Source organism: Carlito syrichta, unplaced genomic scaffold, assembly GCF_000164805.1.
Source record: "Carlito syrichta isolate Samal-C Ts95f unplaced genomic scaffold, Tarsius_syrichta-2.0.1 Scaffold135662, whole genome shotgun sequence".
In the NCBI taxonomy this organism is placed as follows: domain Eukaryota; kingdom Metazoa; phylum Chordata; class Mammalia; order Primates; family Tarsiidae; genus Carlito; species Carlito syrichta.
The window spans coordinates 45,058-45,426 of NW_007079758.1; the positions used below are offsets into that span (position 1 = coordinate 45,058).

Below are 369 nucleotides of genomic sequence, written 5' to 3' on the forward strand. Positions count from 1 at the left end.
GGGGGCTAGGAGGAGGACTGGGCTGGCTCCTGCTGGCGAGGGGCGGGCCAAGGAAGACGGGGCGGGGGGGGCTTTCTTCCCCTCACCTCAGGCGGGGCCGCGTGATGCCCCGCCCAGTGTTCAGCCGTCGCAGGTACGTAGAAGTAGCCACCTGGCCAGGTGTGCGCACCGCTGGGGGCGGGGCTGGGAGTGAGAGAGGGGAGAGAGGCAGAGAGAGCAGGAGGGATGGAGGCGAGGGGGAAGAGGGAGGAGGCGGAGTGAGAGGGAAGTAGAGAGGTGGGGGGATAGAGGTAGAAGAATGGGGAGGCGGAATGAGAGACGGACTGGGAAGTGAGGGATTAGAGTGGGGGGATAGAGGAGAGGGAGGAG

General features: G+C 66.7%; 2 protein-coding genes across 2 annotated transcripts in view; one reads left to right on the forward strand and one right to left on the reverse strand.

Moving 5' to 3' along the window:
- The window catches only part of DSTN (destrin, actin depolymerizing factor), a 40,520-nt gene extending 40,418 nt beyond the window's left edge, over positions 1–102 (reverse strand). Inside the window, exon 1 of the mRNA XM_021708257.1 lies at positions 87–102. The gene's annotated coding sequence lies outside the window, so the exon portion shown is untranslated. The remainder of the gene's footprint in view (positions 1–86) is intronic.
- The window catches only part of LOC103250895 (filensin-like), a 53,156-nt gene continuing 52,857 nt past the window's right edge, over positions 71–369 (forward strand). Inside the window, exon 1 of the mRNA XM_008049474.1 lies at positions 71–133. Coding sequence (XP_008047665.1) covers positions 105–133 — 29 coding nt within the window. The 5' untranslated portion in view covers positions 71–104. The remainder of the gene's footprint in view (positions 134–369) is intronic.